Below are 22273 nucleotides of genomic sequence, written 5' to 3'. Positions count from 1 at the left end.
CATCTTGACATAAAGAAACAGAACCAGAGCTCTCATCACCATATACAACCGTTCTATGGCAAGCTGGTACCAGACACGTGGACTGACACATACTTTAGAATATATGGAGAGACTTAAATCTGTGGAAGAGCTTTCCAAATCTTATAGCTCATAAATGAAAGAAATGTGGGTATGGATTTTCCCAAATTTGACAGGAATCCTGAAATTTTATGTTATGTGTTATGAGTTGTGAAGCTAAAAAAAATATTTCAAAATTATTAAGAATAATTAAAAAAATTCTACCAACCAAGCTCAAGAGAAGACTGTATTCTGTCAATAAAAAATAATATAAAATTACTGTCATGCAAAGAAATGGAGATATATAAGAAATTCAGGACAAATTCTATAAAGATAATTATTATAGATGTACATAGGCAACTAATTAATAAAAGTACTGTAACATATCTTTTTCTGGATTTTTGTGGTGATTTAAAACCATCCAGCTTTTAAAAATTATAATGTGTAGTGCTTTCTTCTCTTTCTAAATAACTACAATTGACTCTTGAACACACAGGTTTAAACTGTGCAGGTCCACTTATACACACATTTCTTTTTTGATAAATACAGTATAGCACGGTAAATATATATTTCTCTTCATTATGATTTTAATAATAATGTTTTATTTTATTTATTCTAAGAATACAGCATATAATACATATAACATACAAAATATGTGTTAATCAACTGTTTATGTTTAACCAGTAAAGTTTCTCATCAACAGTAGGTTATTTAGTACATAAGTTTTGGGGGAATTAAAAGTTATATGTGGATTTTTGACTGTATAGGGGGTCAGTGCCCCTAACATTTGTGTTGTTCAGGGGTCAACTGTATTCTCATTTGTACCAATTTTTTAATTTGTAAATTTGTGTTCTTTTTTATTTTTGTGTCAACTCAACAAAACCTGGAACAGCCCCTGCCTTAACTCAATTAGCCTAATAACTGAAAATAAATGAAAATCACTAGAAGATTTGACTTAGTATAGTGGCTAAGAAGATGGGGACCTGGACTCCAGAGTGAGACTGCCTGGGATAAAATCCTGGCTCCTCTATTATCCGTGTGACCTTGGGCAAGTTACTTAACATATATAAGACTCAACTTTCTCATTTTAAAAGGAAGAAATTGGATAAGAAAATGTTATTCCTTATAATTGTATGATAATATAAATACAATATAGTGGGAAATCAACTAATTAAAATAATAGAATATCCATGTTGAAAGGAAGCTTGGATTTCCCATAATTTTCCATCAGCCTTATGGATTCCTCACAGCTCCTTTAGGTGTACATGTTGGTCCATGTGGAAAGTATACCTCATGTGGAAACTGACCTGTTCTCCTCTTCCTTAAACTAGTATAGTTATGCTTTTTCTTTTCTTTTTTTTTTTTTAGTTACGCTTTTATGACTTTATGTACAATCTTTGTAAGATTTAGTTTGAACAAACCTCTCTGTGACTGTTTGTGTATGTGTTTTTGAATACTGCTGCTCTTGTACAATCCTTGTATAAAGAATCCCACATGATAGTATTAGTGAAAATATTAAAAATTGAAACAAGTGGTAATCTATTCTCTATTTGACCTGACTCTTATACATAGAAATGATAAAATGTTATTTCAAAGAAAACAAAATAAAACTGACCACAGCATATTCTGCCTTCTAGATCAGAAATTAAGCATTCACTGAAAATAGGAAAACAGCAAGAAACTACTGGGAGAAACATAAGCTTTCCCAAATTCTCAGGGATATTAGAGGATTATCAAGTTTCCAACAGCACATGAGACTGAGCCTCCTGTTGATTTCTGTTTAGCAGGTTATTTTTAACCATTATTAAAAGAAAGTGTGAACCCAAACAGCAGGAGGATTTTGATAGGAACTAACACTTGAATTTTGCGTGTGTTTGTGTGTGTGTGTGTGTGTATGTATATACACACACACACACACACATATATATATATCCCCAAAGATCTGTTTTATTGTTTCTAATATTTTTAACTGTACCTTTTAATTAAAAAAAATTGACTTCTTTATAACCTCTATTCGTAATTGCCAGACAAAATAATCTTAATCCCTCTTTACTTTGACAGCTCTTCAAATTTATGAATCAGCTCTATTTCCAAATATCTTTACTTCCAATTAAAAAATGATTGTTTTATGACAGGACCTAGAGATATTTTCTTTGATGTTTATAAGTCCTTGAGAAGTAAAAAAATTAATTAGCATCTCTGACGTTCCCTTTCATTTTAGAGACCTTTATGGGCCTCTGGTAACCCTTCCTGAATAAGGTCTTGCAATCAGAATTACTCCTGGTTTTTTTGTTTGTTTTTCTTTTCTATTTGACCACACAAGAATAGGAAGCTGTCTTTCTTTTCTTTTCTTTTCTTCTCTTCTCTTTCTTTCTTTCTTTCTTTCTTTCTTTCTTTCTTTCTTTCTCTCTCTCTCTCTCTCTCTCTCTTTCTTTCTTTCTTTCTTTCTTTCTTTCTTTCTTTCTTTCTTTCTTTCTTCTTTTTAGGGAGAGAGAGCACGTGTGAGCTGGGCAGTGAAGACAGGGTTGGGGGCTGGGGCTTGTGGAAGCAGAGGGAGAGGAAGAGAGAGAATTTTAAGCAGGCTCCATGCCCAGTGTGGAGCCTGACGCTGGGCTCCATCTCATGACCCTGAGATCATGACCTGAGCCAAAATCAAGAGACTGACTGAGCCACCCAGGCACCCTGAATAGGCAGCTGTCTTAACAGAATTTCTAATACCTAGATAGTCAGATAATTCTTTAAGTTAAACAGCTTAAGTATTTTAAATTAAGTGAAAATAAATAAATAATTAATAGACCATGCAGTTCTTTTTCCGAACTATATGCAACAATTTAGAATGATAGTTTAATGGATGAAATAATATATACTTGATAATTATTATTTCAGGTATGGCCTAGCGTACAGTTATCTTGTGTTTTAAAGGAAGAGGAAACCAGGTGATGGCAATAACTGACGAGATAAGTTGACACTTTAAAATCAAGTTATGTAAAGGAAACAATCTTACGATAGTAATTTCTGAATCATTAAGTTCTAGCTCATAAAACGGAATGTCTGCAGTGAATATTTTAATTATGATATTTTTCAATTATAAAATCAGATCATTAAGATTCAGTTATAATCTTGCCCCTAGAGTATTTCTGATATATTTGCAATCATGCAATGTATGCCTTAATAACATGTCACCAATACTGCAGGTTTATCTTTCTACATAGGATTCTGCATTATATCGCTTATTCTGTAATAACCTAGATGATATCTTCTTGAAAACATGCAGTCGAAAACTATTTCTCTATTATTGACTACTTATTTTCAACTTTTAATATATTACCTAAAGCTATCATGTGTACCTTTCCACATGTAATATTTGACTCTGTTTTAAATGAGAAAATTGTGTGGTTTTTGTTTTTTTTTTTTTTTCTATTACAGAACTCATTAACTTATTTTGAGTGTCTGGAATTATTCTGTTTAAATTTAGGTTTTTTTGTGTTTCTGCACCTGTGTGTTCATGTGTGGTGTGTGTTAGCAGCATGATTTGCTCATCGCTCAGCAATTTTTAGTATTTCTGTTTCTTTTTTATTATTATTAGCTATGTGTCTTTGAGGAAATTAACTACTCTGATCCTCAATTTAAATATTACTTCTTACAATATATTCCCCTTGTTTTGTCCCCTTATTTTCACTTGACTGCTCGGATTTACTCTTGTTTTATTGGCAAACATCCTACCCAAGTTTAATGGCTGTGTTTATGTGTTCTGTAATATAAGCTGATTATATTTCTTCTGCAAAATTTTCAGCACATGCAGACCAACTGTTCCTCTAGCCAATGCCAGAAGGACACAGTCAATCCCCGGATATACTTGCATCACCTCTTGGGAAAAAGAACTGTGACTAGAGTAACTCTGGAAGACTAAATATTTTTACTAAACAGTCTTTAAGTCCTTGAAGAAAAACCATATAAATCAGCCAGTATAGGAAGCTAAACTCCATGTATCCTCAACATTTAAGTTAAATGGAGCCTGTATAAGAAGACATGTAATATTGTTAAGAGGAAAATGCAAGGATTTTTTGTTTTAACTCTAATCTAGTAGATGGGGGACTGTTAGACTACAGTTGTAGAAAAATGCAGAAGCTCCATTTCATTTGCACATCTGAGTAAATGTGAGTGAACTAGTATTAGGATGTAAAGGCCTTAAGAGAGCCCTAACCTGTGTCCCATTGCCTCAGAGATATTCACTGAAGCAATCAAACTCTCCCCTTACCACAAGAAATGTGAAGAATTAGCCAAGAGTGAAAAAGTCGACAGGTTTACAAGAGCTTAACAAAAATCTAAATGAGGTATACCTACAACTGGAAACATTTAGGAATTCAGTGGATGCCAACATGGATGCCAATGGTTGTGCATGATAGTTTCCACTCATCAGATGCCAGTGCGCACAGATACTTGTCATCAGAAGCCAGCTCCATAACTTGTCGTGACTCTGTGAGCTCTTAGGTTTGATGTAATCACCAGGAAAAAAAGAAGTAGAAAGGAAAATCTTGAAATTATTTTGTTTCCAAATAATATGTTTCTAAATACTTAGAATATACTAACATTTTGCTTTTTGTGATTAGTGGATTTAGAAATAGTGGATTTAGAAATTTTGAGTGTCTGGAATTATTCTGTTTAAATTTAGGGTTTTTTGTGTTTCTGCACCTGTGTGTTCGTGTGTGGTGTGTGTTAGCAGCATGATTTGCTCATCGCTCAGCAATTTTTAGTATTTCTGTTTCTTTTTTATTATTATTAGCTATGTGTCTTTGAGGAAATTAACTACTCTGATCCTCAATTTAAATATTACTTCTTACAACATACTCCCCTTGTTTTATCCCCTTATTTTCACTTGACTGCTCGGATTTACTCTTGTTTTATTGGCAAACGTCCTACCCAAGTTTAATGGATTTAGAAATAGACATAGAGGTGGCTAAATGAAAATTCAAGAGAATAATATTTTCTTTCACACCATTGTATGTGGTCTGATAACTCCTAATGATACTAATGACACTATTAATAAAAAAAAAATCCTTTTTACAAATAATAGTTTGGGCATTATAGTTTTCCTAACATCTCTCAATGTATGATTTTTTTTTCTTTTTGTTAATCTAATTTCTTTCCTAATAGCTTTTGTATATAGAGTAGGTAAGGAAAGAGTGGGTATGATGTATGTAGAAAACATTCCTGGCTAACCCAGGAATACCAGGAGATGGGTATTAAAGAGGGCACGTACTGAATGGAGCACTGGGTGTTATACACAAACAATGAATCATGGAACACTACATCAAAAACTAATGATGCAATGTATGGTGATTAATGTAACATAAAAAAAATTCCTGACAAATGATGAAGATAGAAATTGAGAGAGAAGTGAAGGAAGGCCATGTTTAAAGAGAGGAAATGAAGGCCAAGTTTTCAGACATGAATGTCTTGATTTATCATTTTGAGGTTGGTAAACACAGGGGTGTATGTTAAAATCAAATGAAAAGTTTCATGGGAATTTCAAAACTGTGGACTGTGCTGATCATTTGTCAGCGTTTATGATCTGTCTCCAATATCTTCTGCATACCAGTAACCAAATCCAAGTTTCTGTTCTAGACATTGTTTTTAAATCCTTGTTTATTTCTTCTCCCTGTGCCTGCCTCTCTCTTAATGTAGGCTACCTTAAATTCTTCTGTAACAATAGGCTTGGTTGAGAAGATAAAGCTTCTAATTAGGCCTTTGGCACAGGGTTAAGTGCCTTTATTTGAGAAAATGTAATAGACCTTTGATATTCAAATTTCTTTCATTATTTTTGTTGTTGCATGGAATCAAGAAGCACTTGGTTTTTCCATTTATGCCCCGCATTTCTAGATTTTCTCTATTGCTTCCTGTTTATACTTGAAAACTGTCCAATTTTAGGCACCTGATAATACATTGCAACAAAGAAGTAACATTAAGCAAACAAAACACAGTAACTTTCTGGCTCTTTCCAACTGCTTTCTGTGAAACTATGGGTTTCCTAGGTACTTGGTATGCCTTCCAAATTATTGCAGGCAACTAATAGATCAAATGTTTTGCCATTTTTTTTGGTCTGTGATATTATTTTTTTTACCACCTCCTGTTTCATTGCTAAATCAATGATACATATTTTAGGTTTTGGTTATGATATCATGCTATTTAATAACACTCATCTTTATTACTGCATCTAAAAGTACACACTTTTAAAAGATGTTAACTAGGAAGCCAGTTCTCTCAAGACTATTTCTTAAGACTACGACATTAGTATTTTTCCAACTTCTTTTTTGCTAAAACCCACAACAAAAAACACAATATATATTGTCATCTAGTAAACATGCACACACAATCACATGCATACCAGGTGGCTCAACTGGACATTACATCTAAACTGGAACTATTTCTGGCAAACCTGCATTTATGTGTATCCCAAATTCCCTTTCTGCTGCTAAACTGATTTCTCACAATAGATTTTTAAAAGTTGCTTAAAAAATACTGAGCATTTAGCAGTGGTATGATAAGTTAGTCTCATCAACATGAATTTTGTATCTTTATTATGGTATTATATATATTAAATAGTGAATTTAATGATTAAAGCAAATAAATATCATCCATCATATGATGATTGTTTTATTTAAAATTACATGTGCATTTTTTCAGTTAAAATATTTATCAGTGTTAAGTTGTAGCTTCATTTGATCTAACTTTAATAGTACTTGGAAAGGATTGGGGTGCCTGGGTGGCTCAGTCATTAAACGTCTGCCTTCGGCTCAGGTCATGGTCCCAGGGTCCTGGAATTGAGCCCCGCATCGGGCTCCCTGCTCAGCAGGAAGCCTGTTTCTCCCACTCCCACTCCCCCTGCTTATGTTCCCTCTCTCACTGTCTCTCTCTCTGTCAAATAAACAAATAAAAATCTTAGAAAAAAATAGTACTTGGAAAAGATTAAAAGTATACACTGGATAAAAAAAATCAATCTTTTTACTATATGAAAGAGGTCTTTATAATTTTAATGACAATAATAAAAGATACATTCTTACAATTGAAGCACAGAGTTTTCTATAAAAAGAAGGTAACGGCACTATGTAATTTCCTGAAGTTTAAAGTTTCATGGATGTGCATCTTAGTGCTGAAAGGAGAATAAATTCTAAAGTTGATTACCAAGACAAAAATTGAATATCATCATAGGTATCCTTAAGCAAACCTTAAATAAAAAAGAAATGCAAATTTGAAAGCTCAAAAATCAAGATTTTTGGTTTCTTTGTAGTTAAGCTGTGTTCTCTCAATTTGCAATCTTTTTGATGTTGTTTTAAGGCCCATTTATAGGACATTGCATGAACACAGAACTGTGTGGAAAATGCTGAAAACAATTCCAGATTTGACCTGTCAGCTACCTGAGGAGCATCTAAAAACTCTTAGCAAGAGTGTCATTTCCGAAACCTGGGTAAAAGGCAGCACAGGTAACAGACTAACCTGGAGGGAATTTGGCAACATAAAATGTATGTCACTATTTTGAGTTCTCTATAATATTGATATTTTCACTTGATACATTAAAAATGTGCTGTTTGGGTGTATTTTGTTTGTAGTTATAAGCACTGAAATGAGTAACATTCCACATTTTAGTATGGATGTTTTAAAGATAACACTAGTGTTTTCTCCACCTTGAGCATGCATCAGAATCACCCAGAGGACTCAAACTGCTGTGTTCAGTTCTAAAGTTTCTGATTTGGTAGGTGTGGGATGGGACTTAATTGCATTTCCAACAATTTTCCAGATGACACTGCTAGTATGGGGATTATACTTTGAAAACCACTCATTGATATACGTATTTAATGACAATCCAGCATTGGATTTCGTAGTTATGACAGCAAATGGTCATAGCAGTTATTTGACTTATCCAGATACTGACCCGGATATTGGGTACAAAACCTCTCCAGACAGATTTTAGTTTCCCAATTTTAAATTTGTAGTCCCTTCACCAAGGATACATTGGATACATTAATAGAAGTATTTTATATTGTAATTTTTGAGGGGTATACAAATATCCACACACAGAGTCACACACACACCTAACCCAACAGAATTCAACACCATTTTTTGCATTTGTCAAATACCTATTAGAAAAGCAGAATTAAGTCTATTTAATATATTCTTTATTTCAGGGGATATCCCTTATTTATTCACCACAGACACAAATAAAAGTAGATATTATTATTATTCTCCACAGTTGAGAACCATAAGGCATAAAATATCATGCAGAATATTTCTGAATAGAATTGAATTTCAAACACATTTTAACTCATTCTCTGTCCATTATGCTACTGTTTTTATAAAGTGGTTTATCAGGATCATGTCTTAAAAATCTAACTGTAATTTCAAAGAACGTGTGTCTATTGAAATATGTCATATATCTATTGACATATTTCAAGACTTTTCCTCCAGTGGTCATTTCTTATAATTAGTTTCATTTAATCTGACATCAAGCAGTGAAAATTAAATCATAGGAGTTTTGCAAAGGATAAAATGATTTTGAAAGGCAAGAAGGAACATTCAACATTGCTTTGCATTAACTTGAGGATAGTAAGTTTAAAAATTAATTTGTTTTTATCATAAATCCCTGAAATTATATTTATTATGGTAAAAATATGGAAACAACCTAGATGGCCTTCAATAGAAGATAGATTGAAATGTGATACATCTCTTCCATGGAATAAAAGACAGACTGCATTATGATACATGTATTCAGTGGAATTCTAGGCAGTTGTTAAAAAGAATGAGGGGGCGCCTGGGTGGCTCAGTTGGTTGGGCGACTGCCTTCGGCTCAGGTCATGATCCTGGAGTCCCGGGATCGAGTCCTGCATCGGGCTCCCTGCTCGGCGGGGGGTCTGCTTCTCCCTCGGACCCTCTTCCATCTTGTGCTCTCTGTCTCTCATTCTCTCTCTCAGGTAAATAAATAAAATCTTAAAAAAAAAAAGAATGAGGTAGATCTCTCTGTATATTTACATGGAAACTTATTAAAATTATTAAAGACAGTAGATAAAAATATAGCAATTGTGGAGTTATATAAATAATATGGTTATATTTTCACATATTTATGAAAGCCTGAAATTATATTTACATATATATCTGCATATATACATATATAAAAATTCATAGTAAAAAGCACAAGAAGTAGATCCAGCAAAACAGTAAAAAATATGTATTTTAAAAACTGTTACCTTGGTGGAGGGGAGAATTGAGGGACAGTGAAGAATTAGCTCTTTCTTCTACATATATTTGTGTTGAATTTTTCACAATAAAGGTATATTCATGGGTTAGAGTTTTGTAACTACATATTTGTTTTTTTCAAAAAAGTTTTAAAATTATAATTCAAAGCAAAAACTGTATTCTGATGGTATCTTGTAACTTGGATGATTAACTATTAAAATGTGAACTTTCATTCCTTGACAAATGCATATCAACTTTAATTTGATCTTTCATATTAAATAAGGTTTTTTAATTCATATTTCAATAGAGCATATTTTCAAACACTTTATTAAAAAATGTAGAAGTCTCTGTCTTTGCATATACCTGTGTCAGAATCCTTCTCTTGAGTTTTTAAGACATCTGATTCAGACAGTCCAGATCTGTTTCACTATCAAAGCAGTCAACTCATTAAATATCTGACCTTTGTAAATCTCTTCATTCATCCAACTTAAAAAACAGGTACAACCAAGTGTTTCTCTCTTTTCTTTACTCATGTGTGTCCTTCACCCCCTCTGCTATTATTTAAAGTATTCCCCCTAGTAGCCCCTCATCACCAGGCTGCTGATTTCAATCTGTGGCTAAGACTCTGGTTTCTCTCCTACAATTCCACATAGCTCTTTGCACCTTCTGGTCTCTTCTGGCAGGTTCTTTGGAGCTTTGTTATTAAAGGCAGCTTCCTAAACACCACATTACTCACTCAGCATCTCACTCAGCTTTCTTAAACAATAAAGTATTAACAGGATAACAGTATTATGATTTTAAATACTGGCTCACACATGTATCTCTAGTTTAAGTGAAAATGGCACTACAACGTAATTACTATAATAAGATTACTTATATTACCATATTATTAGACATATTACTATGTCTAAATATTACCTATATTGCTGTAATAAAATACTATATGAGCCATATATTGTATATAATAATCACTCTCTGTATGCTCTATAGATATATAGCCCAAGATACGTGTTACTTAATTCAAGTAGTTTCAAGAGTTTTCCATTGGATCTCTTATAATAGGGCCTGAGCAGCAAGCATTTTTATGATTGGCAACCTAAAGCTCATGAAAGCTAAGAGAATTAACTTACTTCAGAATTCAATTTAGTGGCTAACATGGAATTAGATCCCAGATCAAAATTTTATTACTGTCTACCTTTATATTAACTTTGATAGATTTCCATGAAATAATTACTATAAGGGATTTTTTTCTCTTATATCTTTATCATCTTTACTGTTTTCTTTTTGAAGTCCATTAAGCCTTATGGGGTTGTTTCTTTTTTTTTAAATTTAATTTTATTATGTTAGTCACCATACATTACATCATTAGTTTTTGATGTAGTGTTCCACGATTCATTGTTTGCGTATAACACCCAGTGCTCCATTCAATACATGCCCTCTTTAATACCCATCACAGGGCTAAAAAAAAAATACCCATCACCAGGCTAACCCATCCCCCCACCCCCCTCCCCTCTAGAACCCTCAGTTTGTTTCTCAGAGTCCATAGTCTCTCATGGTTCGTCTCCCCCTCCGATTCCCCCCCTTCATTTTTCCCTTCCTACTATCTTCTTCTTCTTCTTCTTTTTTAAACATATAATGTATTATTTGTTTCAAAAGTAAAGGTCTGTGATTCAATAGTCTTATGCAATTCACAGTGCTCACTGTAACACATACCCTCCCCAGTGTCCATCACCTAGCCACCCCATCCCTCCCACCCCCCACCACTCCAGCAACCCTCAGTTTGTTTCCTGAGATTAAGAATTCCTCATATCAGTGAGATCATATGATACTTGTCTTTCTCTGATTGACTTATTTCACTTAGCATAATACCCTCTAGTTCTATCCACATCGTTGCAAATGGCAAGATTTCATTTTTTTGATGGCTGCATAATATTCCATTGTATATATATACCACATCTTTTTTATCCATTCATCTGTTGATGGACATCTTGGCTTTTTCCATAGCTTGGCTATTGTGGACATTGCTGTTATAAACATTGGGGTTCACGTACCCCTTCGGATCACTACATTTGTATCTTTGGGGTAAATACCCAGTAGTGCAATTGCTGGGTCGTAGGGTAGCTCTATTTTCAACTTTTTGAGGAACCTCCATACTGTTTTCCAGAGTGGCTGCACCAGCTTGCATTCCCACCAACAGTGTAGGAGGGTTCCCCTTTCTTTATGGGGTTATTTCTTTCATTTTATTTCATTTTACTCCCACCTTTTATGAGGTTGTATCTCAAAAACACCATAGTTCCTCATTTAAATAAACTCTTGTATTTATTTTTAATGCTGAAAAATATTTTTATGTTACTAAATTTTAACATTTCTTCAGCCTATATAGACTTTCTTTTCTGTTGTGGTTTAAATTTCATGTATCATAAAAACACAGTAGCCAAGTCTCATAAAAAATTTAGTGGGCATCTTTTCCATAAGTAAATTAACCATAATTGCAATAATATGCTCTTGTAATAAAAATAGGCAAATATTTAAGCCTATCATAAAGATTAAGGTTCTCTTAAAAGCAAACATGCCTTGAAGAACATGCATTGATCCTAAAGTATGGATATACTTTCACTGCAACTAAGGTGGTGTTCCCTATGATTCATGAAGATTTGTCCATGAAATCTGGCCAGAAACCTTTTTCAGTCTTTATCTGCATTGTGAGGACCCAGTTCCATTTCTTTCTTTTCCTATCCAAGAGATGGTTGTAAGGCTTTGAGAAAATTAATGCAAACAAAAACAAAAACTTGAATCACATGGCAATACCAGAAACCCTTGCCATGATATTTATTTCTTTAATGTTGCCATGGAATCTTACTTTCTAAATAGTGAAACTTATTACCAGAAATGATGTTAGAAATATTCAACACCTAATCAGAACGCGTGCTACCCAAGCACAACAAATACCTGCTCTGAGCATTTGATACAGGAGTATTAGTAAGTATAGAAGCCCCATATTCATAACTTTCTCCATTTCTGTTATTGGAATATTTTCAATTAATAAAAAACTACTGGGGTGCCTGGTGGTGCCGTGGGTCAAGCTGGCCAACTCTTGGTTTCAGCTTAGGTCGTGATCTCAGGGTCATGAGATGGATCTCATTGGGATCTGCACTCAGCGCAGTCTGCACAAGATTCTTTCCCTCTCTCTCTGCCCCTCCCCTTGCTCGTGTGTGTGCTCTCTCTCTTAACATAAATAAATAAATCTTAAAACAAAAACAAAAACAACTACTTTTCAGGTTGCTTTATATAATTGTACTACTTAGTATCTAGAAATTAATATTTTTTTAAAAACCTCCCTGATTTTAATGAGAAAATAATCAGAATATAATTAATATAGTTTAGCCTCTCTAGACTAATTCTTGGATTGCCATATCTCAGAAGAGTTGACAGCTTTGTCCAATTATGAGGAGTTATTTTTAAATAAAGCTTTTTATGTACTTTGGTTATATGTGCAAAAAAGGCAATGTGGTATTGTGTAAATGCTTAGGAAGGAAAATTACACAGAACTGGTTTCCATTTCCTGCAATAATATAAACATAAATTCATTTAATTAACAACCATGCATTGAGTGTTTGCTAGTGACTATCACTGGAACTGATTTTCTAGTGTGAGAAAACAGGAAATAAACAAATATCAAATTAAAACATAATATAATTTCAGGAAATATGTTCTATGAAAAAAGAAAGCACAGGAATAGAGAAGGGCTAGAAATTTTTTAAATGATAATAATAATTATGTATTTTATTTTTTCATTGTTTTATTTTTTTGTTTTTGTTTTTATTTTAATTCCAGTTAGTTAAAATACAGTGTTATATTCGACAATTCCATAGTTGTAATTCAACAATCCCAAACATCCCAAACATCATCACAACAAGTGCATTCCTTAATCCCCATCACCATTTAACCTGTCCTCCCACCTACCTGCCCTCTAGTAACCATCAGTTTGTTCTCTATAGTTAAGAGTCTGTTTCTTGGTTTGCCTCTCTTTCTTTTTTTTTTTTTTCCTTTGCTTATTTGTTTTGTTTCTTAAATTCTACTGTGAGGGAATGATGATATTTGTCTTTCTCTGACTGACTTTTTTCGGGTAGCATTATACCCTCTAGCTCTATCCATGTTGTTTGAAATGCCAAGATTTCATTCTTTTTTTATGGCTGAATAATATTCCATAGTGTATGTGTGTGTGTGTGTGTGTGGGTGGGTGGGTGTAGTGTAATATGTATTACACTATATCTTCCTTATCCATTCATCTATCAGTGGACAGTTAGGCTGCTTTCATAATTTCGCTATTGTAAATAATGCTGCAATAAGCATAGGGATATCCCTTGAATTAGTGTTTTTGTAATTTTGGGGTAAATACCCAGTAGTGCAATTATTGGATCATAGAGTAGTTCTAATTTAATTTTTTGAGGAACATCCATACTGTTTTGCACAGTGGCTGCACCAGTTTGCATTCCCACCAACACTGCAAGAGGGTTCCTTTTTCTCCACATCCTTACCAACACTGTTGTTTCTGGTGCTTTTTTATTTTATCCATTCCAACAGGTATGAGGTGATACCTCATTATTTTTGATTTGCATTTCCCTGATGATGAGTGATGTTGAGCATCTTTTCATGTGTCTGTTGCTGTTCTGTACGTCTTCTTTGGAGAAATTGATAAACCTCTAGCCAGACTAACCAAAAGAGAGAAAGTGACAAAGAGAAGACCCAAATAAACAAAATTACTAATGAAAGAGGAGAAAAAACAGTCAGCACCACAGAAATACAAACAACCATAACAGAATATTATGAAAACCTACATGCCAACAAATTGGACAACCTAGAAGAAATGGATAAATTCCTAGAAACATAATCTACCAAAATTGAAGCTAAAAAGAAATTGAAAATTTGAACAGATCTATTACCAGCAATGAACTTGAATCAGTGATCAAAAACTCCCCCAAAACAAAATTCCAGGACCAGATGGCTCCCCAGGTGAATTCTCCCAATCATTTAAAGAAGAGTTAATACCTATTCTTCTCAAACTATTCCCAAAAATTAAAGAGGAAGGATAACTTCCAAATTCATTTTATGAGGCCAATATCACTGTGATAACAAAACCAAATAAAGACACCACAAAAAAAAAAGAGAACTACAGACCAATATGTCTGATGAATATAGATGCAAAAATCCTCAACAAAATATTTGCAAACTGAACTTAATACATTAAAAAATCATTCACCACGATTAAGGGGGATTTATTCCTGGGATGCAAGCGTGGTTCAATATTCACAAAACAATTAATGTGATACATCGCATCAATAACAGAAAGGATAAAAAAAGCCACCTGACCATTTCAATAGATGCAGAAAAAACATATGACAAAGTACAATACCCATTTATGATAAAAACTCTCTGCAAAGTAGGTCTAGAGGGAACATACCTCAACATAATAAAGGACTTATATGAAAAACCCACCTCCAACATCATAATCAATGGTGCAAAACTGAGAGCTTTTCCCGTAAGGTCTGGAACAAGACAAGGATACCTACTCCCACCACTTTCATTCAACATATTGTTGGAAGTTCTAGCCACAGAAATTAGACAACAACAAGAAATAAAAGCCATCCAAATTGGTAAGGAAGAAGTAAAACTCTCACTATTTGCAGGTCACATGATGCTATAAGTAGGAAACGCTAAAGACTCCACCAAAAAACTGCTAGAACTGATAAATGATTTCGGTAAAGTTGCAGGATACAAAATCAATGTACAGAAATCTATTGCATTCCTATACACTGATAATGAAGCAGCAGGAAGAGAAGTTAAGAATACAATTCGATTTACAATCGCACCAGAAACAATAAAACATCTACAAGTAAACTTAACCAAAAAGGTGAAATACTTGTTCTCTGAAAACCATAAAATACTGATGAAAGAAATTGAAGAGGACATTAAAAAAATGGAAAGACATTCCATGCTCATGGATTGGAAGAACAAATATTGTCTATTCTACCCAAAGCAATCTACAAATTTAATGCAATCCCTATCAGTACACCAACAGCATTTTTCATAGAATAATTATATATTTTATATAATATTTATTGATCTGGCACTACTCTAATAATTTATAAGTACTACCTTGCATAATACTTTCAAAATTCTATGATATGTGTGGCTATAATCCTCATTTTACAAAAGAGGAACTTGAGAGACAGATATTAAGTAAGCTGGACAAGGTAATGCAGATAGAGTGCTCAGATAACACATGCAAAAGATGCCTCGCTATGTCAACATGCAAGATAAGAACTAAAAAAATGACACTGTTAGTTTAATATTTGAAAAGCAATAAGACTTTTGAAAGTAACTTTTCTTCAGTGTTTTAGGATGACATTTCCTAAAGAGTGTTCATGGAGTTCCGCTGCAGATAATGGATGTTAAAACAGACAGCTGCAAAAATAAATAAACCAGAGAAGCACTTTTGGAATGGCAGGCTAAGGACCTCCAAAAATCCATAAATGGAATCAATAGACTAGCAAAAACTGTCAATATCAACTTTTTCAGAACTCTGGAAAAGACCTACAACAATCCAGGTGTGTTTATTCCAGAAAAATGGTGGAATCTTGGTAGGAAGAGTGAGTTTTACAACATATTGACTACGCTCTTCCCATCTCACTATAACAGCTTTGCAGTAACCTGAAAAGCAGCAGCCTTGCAGTTATGGTAACTGTTAAAACTAGCAGACTAACAGCCACTGGAGCTGGCAGAATAGGTTTGCTTCCTTCTTAAAAGGTCCGTCAAAATCCTAGAGGAAGAACATAGGCAGTAACCTCTTCGACATCGGCCACAGCAACTTCTTTCAAGGTACATCTCCAAAGGCAAGTGAAACAAAAGCAAAAATGAACTTTTGGGCTTCATCAAGATAAAAAGCTTCTGCACAGCAAAGGAAACAGTCAACAAAACAAAGAGGCAACCCACAGAATGGGAGAAGATATTTGCAAATGACACTACAGATAAAGGGCTGGTATCCAAGATCTATAAAGAACTTCTCCAACTTAATACCCAAAAAACAAATAATCAAGTCAAAAAGTGGGCAGAAGATATGAAAAGACACTTCTCTGAAGAAGACATACAAATGGCTAACAGACACATGAAAAAATGTTCATCATCATTAGCCACCAGGGAAATCCAAATCAAAACCACATTGAGATACCACCTTACACCATGTAGAATGGCAAAAATGGACAGGGAAAGAAACAACAAATGTTGGAGAGGTTGTGGAGAAAGGGGAACCCTGTTACACTGTTGGTGGGAATGCAAGTTGGCACAGCCACTTTGGAAAACAGTGTGGAGGTTCCTCAGAAATTTAAAAATAGAGCTACCCTATGATCCAGCAATTGCACTCCTGGGTATTTACCCCAAAGACACAGATGTAGTGAAAAGAAGGGCCATATGCACCCCAATGTTCATAGCAGCAAGGTCCGCAGTAGCCAAACTGTGGAAAGAGCCGAGATGCCCTTCCACAGATGAATGGATAAAGAAGATGTGGTCCATATATACAATGGAATATTACTCAGCCATCAGAAAGGATGAATACCCAACTTTTACATCAACATGGATGGGACTGGAGGAGATTATGCTAAGTGAAATAAGTCAAGCAGAGAAAGTCAATTATCATGTGGTTTCACTTATTTGTGGAACATAAAGAATAGCATGGAGGACATTAGGAGAAGGAAGGGAAAAATGAGCACAATCAATGAGCACAATCAAGAAAGATGAAAATGTAACCCTTGGAATGGGAGAAAGTTTTTGCAAATCATATATCTGATAAGAGACCCACATCCAGATTATGAAGAACTCTTACAGCTCAATAATAAAATGACAATTAACCAAATTGAAAAATGAGCAAACTATCTGAACAGGTACATTTCAAAAGATGATATATAAATGGCCAATAAGCATATTAAAATGCCCAATATCATTAGTCATTAGAGGATTGTAAATCAAAACCACAATTATATACCACTTCCTACCCAGTGGGATGATTTAAATATGAAAAATAGACAATCATAAGCATTTTTTAAGATATAGGCAAGTTGAAACTCTCAGACATTTATGATGGGATAGTGAAATAGTGAAGCCACTTTGGAAAATATTTTGGCAGCTCCTCAAATGTGAAACACAAAGTTATCATTTGACCGAGCAATTCTACTCAGATATACCAACAAATGAAAACATACATTCATTCAAAAATTGTACGCAAATGTCCATAGAAGATTTATTCAAAATAGCCCCAAAATGGAAACAGCCCAAATTTCCATCAAAATATAATGAATTTTTTAAAAATGTGCTATATCCTCATAATGGAATATTACTTGGCAATACTAGGGAATAAAGTACACGCTACGATCTGGATGAATCTTGAAAACATTATGCTAAATGAAAGAAGCTAGTTACAAAAAATTGCATATTTATAATTTCATTGATATGAAATCTCTTCAACAGGCAAATTCATTTGAGACAACAATTAGTGGTTGCCAGGAACTTGGGCAAATGGGGCGTGAGGCATGACCGCTGATGAGTATGAGTTCCCTTTGGGGATAATGAAAATATTCTAACATTAGATCATGAAGTTGACTGTACATCTCTTTGAATATACTAAAAAAAACCTAATGGACTGTATATTTTAAAAAGAGTGAGTTTCATGGAATCTGAATTTTATCTCAATAAAATTTTAAAACTTGAGGTAAGGGCGCCTGGGTGGCTCAGTCCGTTAAGCATAGGACTCTTGGTTTCAGCTCAGGTCATGATCTCAGGGTCATAAGACTGAGCCCTGCATCAGGCTCCACGCTAGGCTGTTTTCTGTCTCTATTGATTTACCTATTTCAGAAAATTCATATGAGTAGAACCATACAATATGTGACCCCTTGTGTCTGGCTTCTTTCACATCACATGTTCTTGTGGTTCATCCACATTGTAGCATGTACTTCATTCTTTCTGTGGCTATAAGCTATAAACTATTTTTTAAAGTACTTTTTTTTTTTAAACAATTAGAAACCCCTGGACACCACTAATACCTTAATTCGTGCCAGCATCTGGAGATCCCTGAAATTTGAAGTCAATAAATCTTAATAAATGTTTAACATTAAAAATATAAAGAACAAACAAACAGAAATGAGTTTTCTGAGGAAAAAGACGTGTGAAAATTCAAAGACTTCAAAATGCCAGCATGCATTGAATATTTCCTGTAGGACACTACATAGACACTAAGTGACTTCTGAAACAAGTTATCCCTGTGTTTTCTTTCCCCACCTCAGGAAGCAGCTCTGTGCAGCATACCTGGGGAAATACTGCCATAGGAGAAAGAAACTTCTTTCTTATTAGCTTTTAAAAAATACCTTATATTAAAGTAACAGTGTTTCATGATGTGTAAATTCCTTCTACAACCATTAATTATTTGAGAGATATATCTTAGCTTTGTAGCTTTGTAGGACTATCACTTTCTTGTCTTTGAAGACTGAAATTCAGCTTTACTAGTTTAACTCTAGTGAAGGGTTGAACCAGGGCTTTTGAACCTGAAGCCACCTTTTGTTTTCTCTTACCCTTTGCGGGCTCTTCAAGCAAAAATAAAATAAAGTAAAATAAATTAAAATAAAATTCCTTAAGTAATAGAACTGCAGTTCTGCAATATCAAGAAACTGTTTTTTGATGCATATCATCAATAAGCCTTCACAAAGGCAGTATGTAACATTAACTGATACACTTCTTTTATGGATAATCTAGAATGTCTGCTCACATGATGCATCATAGAAAGCAGTCTTCCTTTTATGATCTTTTCTAGTGTGAAAACAGTTCTGCATGGTGATGCTGTTATCTACCACCAGAATGTTTCTTGATGTGACATGTCCTTTTCATGGCACTGGCCTGGATTTAATGCTTAATGTAAATTTTTGTCTTTTAAATGTCCATAGAATACACTGTGACATTTTGTAAAAGTAACACTAATAAGATGGTTAAGGTGGTTTTTTAGTAGTAAAGGAAAATAATACAGAAATGTTTATTTTAGAACATTGAAAAATGTGATTATAGGGACAATAATCGTATTTAGTTTTCATAAGCCAGAAGTTAGAAAGAACATGTAAAATAATAAAAGTTACTTAAGTGGTATATTGGCCCCAAACTTTGTATTTTGTAGAGGAAATGGGTCAAATCATCCTTTGGTTTATATCCATAATTTTTCCCATGAAATTTAAAAATTTACTAAAATTTATACATTTAGGATTAGAATGTGGTTTAGCTTAACATTAGGAATCACAGTGAAAATTTCAGAAAAAAAATATTTTGAGTCATTAAGTACTTTAATCAAGATTTAAGCTAGAATATAATTTGGGGTAAATGATGTTTCATAAAAATTGTTGATATATTTTAAAGTAGAAATTTTTAATCAATTGTATTTAATGCATAGCCAAAGAGTTTTTAAATGTTAATGAATGAAGTAATATATAATAAATTATTCATTGGAGACAATAGAAATAGTGACATTAATAGACAACTCTTCATGATATTTAATTATTATTAGAAAGAATTGTTTTGGACAAGCCAAAAATGCTAAAGCTCAAATTATGAATTATATAGATTTCTATCAAGATTAATTAACTTTTTTAAAAAAGATTTTATTTATTTATTTGTGAGAGAGAGAATGAGAGAGAGCACATGAGAGGGGGGAGGGTCAGAGGGAGAAGCAGACTCCCTGCGGAGCAGGGAGCCCGATGCGGGACTCGATCCAGGGATTCCAGGATCATGACCTGAGCCGAAGGCAGTCGCTTAACCAACTGAGCCACCCAGGCGCCCAAGATTAATTAACTTTTATTAACAACCATGAACAAAACTTCACCTTGCTATCCAGGGATATATTTTAAAACCATAAAATATTGGAAAATCTACCTGGAAGTTATATTTCTTAAGAGAAGATGTTTTTTAAAACCCTTACTGAGACTTTTTTTTCTTTGTTTTAATAGACCATAAAGCTTTTGATAACTACTTTAAAATGTTCAATTTTATGTAATTTGAGGTCAGGAAGAACACATTCTTTCTGTGTTGTAGGTGCTTCCATTTATTTTTAGAGGTAAAAAATTTCTTAATTTACCACCTGCATACCTCTAGGCGTAGATACCGGAACACTTTCTTAAGGCATGATTTGGTCTCAGGTTCTTCAGCTTTCCAAGCTGTCTTTTCTCTCCTCACCTCACCCAAAAACCGAGTTGACTCTAATGCACTTAGGTTCTTAATCTGAAATATGGCCTAACTTGCAGTGCTTGGGCAAAATAGTCACTCAATAAATATTTGATGAATGAATGTATGCATTAATCAGTAGTACAAGTAATTTCCAACCAGTGCATTCCTGAATACACAGTACTGGTTCAAAATTTGTCTAAGAACACAGTAATTTTTGTTGAATGATACTCATGAAATTAGATGTCATTCATTCATTCTTTCAGGTAAAGTAACTCTTACCTTTGGATTGTATCAGTGAATCCCATGGTTATGTACCCAGATGCCATCCTTTTGATCTTCCCATGTAGAAATGATTTTTAAATCTTTAGAAATACTCTTGTTATAACCTGGTACAAAATATTTTAAATAATGTGTTTTGTGAAAAAATTAGTTGTGTTTACAATACATTGTTTTCCTTTTTTGAGAACTCCTGGGAAAAATATATTCAGTGGTATTGAGACTTCCAGTCAAGTAATTTTTTAAAATCTCTTGTAGTTGCTAAATTAAGTAACTGATTATATTAATGTTTTTTAAGTAAAGAAAATGGAGTAAAAATTGTCCATTGGCCCAGTACTATCTCCTCACAAATATATAGCATTTTACAGATTTTGTTTTGTAATTTAATATATTTCTGCCTCCATCTTGTTTTTCTTACCCAATTTTCCCTCATTCTATTTCTTCACTAACTTTTAAAACAATATGGTGGGTATGCCGGGGTGGCTCAATCCATTAAACATCTGCCTTTGGCTAGGTCATGATCCCAGAGTCCTGGGATCCAGTCCCACATCAGGCTCCTTGCTCAGTGGGGAGGCTGCTTCTCCCTCTGCCTGCTCAGGACCCTGGGATCATGACGTGAGCTGAAGGCAGATGCTTAACGGACTGAGTCACCCAGGCGCCCCGGCCTTGGTCTTAATACGCATGTTATGGATATGAACAAACAATTTGAGATATGGAATTTTCTTAGTGTTTTTTTTTTTTTGTAAGAAGAACTAAGTAAAAATATCAAATAATAAGTTTTAAGGTTGTTAAAAACCATCACCAACAATATGTGAAATTATAAATTCTCCCTTAATGAAATCTCTACAAATATTTGACAGGAAGTGTCAGTATTAATACTATTCCAACGGAAGGTTAGTGCCCCAAATAAAATGAAATAAATTTCTTTTCAACCCTTCCACTTAGCTCTAGATTTATTTATTTGAGTTTTTTAAAAACTTAAAATAAATATCCACTGTTACTTGTAGATTATTTTCCACAGGTTATAGCTATATTCAAAAAAATGTTATGAGACATAGGCTTCAAATAACTTCTCCTGGTACCTTATGGGAAGAAAAATTGCTTCAAAGGCAAAATCATATCTCCAAAGATACCTTAATATAATAAAAGTTGTGAAAAGGTTATTCATTGCTTTTGTTATGTTATCTCTGGGACCATTTAGACCTTATAAGGAGGATTCCATGAATTAAACCACCTGGCTTAAAAGTCACGTAACTTCTGGTATTTACCTAAGTTCCCACCTAATGGACAGAGAAGAAAATAGGCCATCCAGGAATTTTATCTTATTTCTCAATAGGCAGAATTCTAAGGAAAAAAATGAGTTGTTTCCCAAATGTTTTATAAGATTCTTTGGAGAGAAATACAATAAGGATCATTAATTCAATTTTCATTCATCCGAGTATTTGCTAAATGCCTAAGGTAA

At 33.8% G+C, this 22273-nt stretch overlaps 1 protein-coding gene across 1 annotated transcript in view; it reads left to right on the top strand.

The window, feature by feature from the left end:
* Positions 1-22273, top strand: part of CNBD1 (cyclic nucleotide binding domain containing 1) — a 357731-nt gene that overhangs the window by 236585 nt on the left and 98873 nt on the right. The window contains exon 5 of the mRNA XM_045895596.2: positions 7393-7538. Within this exon, the coding sequence (XP_045751552.2) occupies positions 7393-7538 (146 nt within the window). The remainder of the gene's footprint in view (positions 1-7392; positions 7539-22273) is intronic.

Source organism: Mirounga angustirostris, unplaced genomic scaffold (genome assembly GCF_029215605.1).
Source record: "Mirounga angustirostris isolate CCGP_5_RB_7025 unplaced genomic scaffold, mMirAng1.0.hap1 SCAF_4, whole genome shotgun sequence".
NCBI classification, from domain to species: domain Eukaryota; kingdom Metazoa; phylum Chordata; class Mammalia; order Carnivora; family Phocidae; genus Mirounga; species Mirounga angustirostris.
Note: the sequence above shows the minus strand (reverse complement) of the source record. Positions and strands in the feature narration are given on the sequence as shown.